A 746-nucleotide genomic window follows, 5' to 3' on the forward strand; every position below is an offset into this window, starting at 1 on the left:
GGCGCCCGCGGGCCCGTCCCCGGAGCCAGGGCTGCCCGCGCCCGCCGCCACCGACGCTGCCATCCCGCGCTGCTGGCGCGCTCTCTGCCGGGGCTGGGCCCGGGCCTCACGCGGCTCCGCTCGCGCTCCCGACGCCGCCGCCGCCGAAGCAGAGGCCGAGGCCGTAGGGGATCGCTGGTGCGCGGGCACAGGCGCGGCCTCGGTCACTGGCCTCTGCGCGTGCGCGTCGGGACGCGCGCCGCCCAAGAGCAGGAGGGGGAGGGGCCGGCGCTCCCGCCTCGCGCAGGCGCACAGCGGAGCGCGCCGCCGCCGCCGCTGCCGCCGCCGCCGCCGCCGCCGCCGCTCGGCTCCGCTGACCAACGGCCCAGGCCCGCACCACGCGCCGCCTCGGGGCTCGCGGACGGCCGAAGGGAAGAACGCGGCCGCTGGGCTGGGCTGCTGCGGTGCCTGACGCAGGCGAGGGGACCGCGGCCGGGCCGCGCCGAGGCCAAGGGGAGCAGAAGCACGAGTGAGAGCGGGAGGAGCGAGAAGAGCAGACGCTAGAGCAGGACCAGGAGCCGGAGGAGGGGCAAAAGAGAGCGCACGCCGAGGGGGCGGGGCTAAATAACCGACGTCACCGCGCCGCCCGCCAACCGTCTCGCTTCGGGCCCCCCCGCGCGCTGCGACGCCCTGACGCCACTACGTTCCGCACGGGGGCGGGACCGGGGCCCGGGAGGCAGAAGAAAGGCGCTTGCGGGGGGGGGGGG

General features: G+C 79.0%; 1 protein-coding gene across 1 annotated transcript in view; it reads right to left on the minus strand.

Moving 5' to 3' along the window:
- Positions 1–746, minus strand: part of TRIM28 (tripartite motif containing 28) — a 6,594-nt gene that overhangs the window by 5,037 nt on the left and 811 nt on the right. Inside the window, exon 3 of the mRNA XM_069102787.1 lies at positions 6–678. Coding sequence (XP_068958888.1) covers positions 6–678 — 673 coding nt within the window. The remainder of the gene's footprint in view (positions 1–5; positions 679–746) is intronic.

This window comes from Petaurus breviceps, unplaced genomic scaffold (assembly GCF_028583685.1).
Source record: "Petaurus breviceps papuanus isolate PSGF00001 unplaced genomic scaffold, PetGlider_PUasm1.0 555, whole genome shotgun sequence".
In the NCBI taxonomy this organism is placed as follows: domain Eukaryota; kingdom Metazoa; phylum Chordata; class Mammalia; order Diprotodontia; family Petauridae; genus Petaurus; species Petaurus breviceps.